This window comes from Neoarius graeffei, chromosome 2 (genome assembly GCF_027579695.1).
Source record: "Neoarius graeffei isolate fNeoGra1 chromosome 2, fNeoGra1.pri, whole genome shotgun sequence".
Taxonomy (NCBI): domain Eukaryota; kingdom Metazoa; phylum Chordata; class Actinopteri; order Siluriformes; family Ariidae; genus Neoarius; species Neoarius graeffei.
In genome coordinates this window covers 2711834-2714294 of record NC_083570.1, presented here as the reverse complement: position 1 = coordinate 2714294, position 2461 = coordinate 2711834, and the positions used below count along the sequence as shown (strand labels likewise).

General features: G+C 36.4%; 1 protein-coding gene across 1 annotated transcript; it reads left to right on the top strand.

The window, feature by feature from the left end:
• Positions 1-1121: 1121 nt before the first annotated feature.
• On the top strand, positions 1122-2150 carry LOC132871540 (trace amine-associated receptor 1-like). The gene has a single exon (XM_060905785.1). The coding sequence runs from the start codon at positions 1122-1124 to the stop codon at positions 2148-2150; it is 1029 nt and encodes a 342-aa protein (XP_060761768.1).
• Positions 2151-2461: the final 311 nt, after the last annotated feature.

The window sequence follows — 2461 nt, the reverse complement described above, 5'->3', positions numbered from 1 at the left end:
CGGGGTCCTTTGTGACCTTGCCGACTATTACACGCCTTACTCTTGGAGTGATACTTGTTGTTCGACCACTCCTGGGGAAGGTAACAATGGTCTTGACTTTCCTCCATTTGTACACAATCTGTCTGACTGTGGATTGGTGGAGTCCAAACTCTTTAGAGATGGTTTTGTAACCTTTTCCAGCCTGATAAGCATCAACAACACTTTTTCTGAGGTCCTCAGAAATCTCCTTTGTTCATGCCATGATACACTTCCACAAACATGTGCTGTGAAGATCAGACTTTGATAGATCCCTGTTCTTTAAATAAAACAGGGTGCCCACTCACACCTGATTGTCATCCCATTGATTGAAAACACCTGACTCTAATTTCACCTTCAAATTAACTGCTAATCCTAGAGGTTCACATACTTTTGCCACTCACAGATATGTAATATTGGATCATTTTTCTCAATAAATAAATGACCAAGTAAAATATTTTTGGGTTCTCTTTATTATTAGTTCTCTAATAATAACTGGGTTCTCTTTATCTACTTTTAGGACCTGTGTGAAAATCTGATGATGTTTTAGGTCATATTTGTGCAGAAATATAGAAAATTCTAAAGGGTTCACAAACTTTCAAGCACCACTTTGTGTTTGTGTCTATTTTGCGTTTTACTCAAGACAGTGCATGTGTAATCTGCCTAATGTGAGACAACAGTGGGTGAAACCACATAACTTTTTAAAGTTCTAGAATGGGTCACAATGATATAGCATTATATTTTGAACTCTTTTCCCATGGTTTGAAAAATTGAAATAAATGGAATAAATCAGTGAATAATTCTGTTTCATCATTCACCACCAGGGATTAATCTGGCATACTGCTATTGGATAAGACAGACTATAAATTAAAAATTTCTTCTCCTTGGTTTAGTTCACATACATGGTGCATGGAGAGGTATGAAGGATTATTTAAAAAAAAGGATTGTTTAGAATGTAATACATTTGCAAGGTTTTTATAAAAGCAATACATCATGGTCATTGGATTATTATTATTATTATTATTATTATTATTATTATTATTATTATTATTCCCTCATTACCTTGTTAATTTTCTCAGATCTGGATGAGATTGTGAAAGCAGTCGATGGACAATATCATCAGTTTGGATTCATTGGAGGAGCCTTTACGTTGTTTCAGTTCACTTAATACCTCGTGTTTGAAGATTGATTATCCTTTACATGTTCGGGTTTTGCTCTACATCCTCTTTAGCACTTCTTCTCTTCTCACTATATTTGGAAACCTGCTTGTGATTATAACTGTTGTACATTTCAGACAATTACACACATCAACTAATTACCTCATTCTCTCTCTGGCTGTTGCTGATCTGCTTGTAGGAGGAATAGTGATGCCTCCCAGCATGATACGCTCTGTGGAAACCTGCTGGTATTTAGGAAACACCTTTTGTAAAATTCACACCAGTTTGGATGTCACTCTGTGCACTGCATCCATTTTTAACTTGTGTATTATTTCTTTAGACCGATATTATGTTGTGTGTCATCCGCTTCTGTATCACAGTAAAATGACTCCAACTGCCATTAGATTAATGATCATAGTGTGTTGGGGCTTTTCTTCAGCAATCGGGTCTGGGATGATATTTCTGGAGCTCAATATTCTTGGAAATGAGTTTTATTACAATAACTTCCTTTGTGAAGGTGCATGTATGATTTTACAAGATAAAGCAGCAGCTGTGCTGTTTCCTATGTTCTGCTTTTACATCCCTGCAGTAATCATGCTCTGTGTGTATGGGAAAATCTTTTGCACTGCACAAAGACAAGCTCGTGCAATTCAATCCACAGATTCACAGATGACGACAGCCAAAGAAAAAGCCAGTGTGAGCAAGTTAGAAAAGAAGGCCACGAAAACATTAGCCATAATCATGGGAGTTTTTCTGACCTCCTGGTTGCCATTTATCGTCTGTAACTGCTTCAATCCATTTATAGGATATTCAATTCCTCCGATTCTGTTTGATTTATTCTTCTGGTGCGGATATTTAAATTCAATGTCTAATCCGATCGTGTATGCCTTTTTCTACAGCTGGTTCAGACACGCTTTCAGAGTCATTCTGTCTGGGGGAATATTTCGAGCCAATTCATCGCACACCAGATTGTTTTGATTGCTTTCTTCAAAATGTTATTCAGTGTTCTTTAGTTTAAATTAACACTGTGATGCCGTAAAGATTTAGCAGTGAAAAGAGGGATGGCAATAGCTTTCCCATTCCTTTCCTTTCTAATTTCTACTCCTACCTATTCCACACTGCTTTAAGTTGGAAACCTGATCATAGGAATGGATCCCCATTTTGAGGATCAACAATTAATAATTTTGTTCCTGTTGTTATAAAATCTGAGAAAATGATCAAAGGGACATGCTAATGTGTTCATATTTAGCTAAATATCAAGGTGTGCATTTTGAACTAAACCCAATAAA

Bases quoted from the DNA above. Each gene is read 5' to 3' on its own strand.
- LOC132871540 (XM_060905785.1), top strand. From the start codon at position 1,122: ATGGACAATATCATCAGTTTGGATTCATTGGAGGAGCCTTTACGTTGT.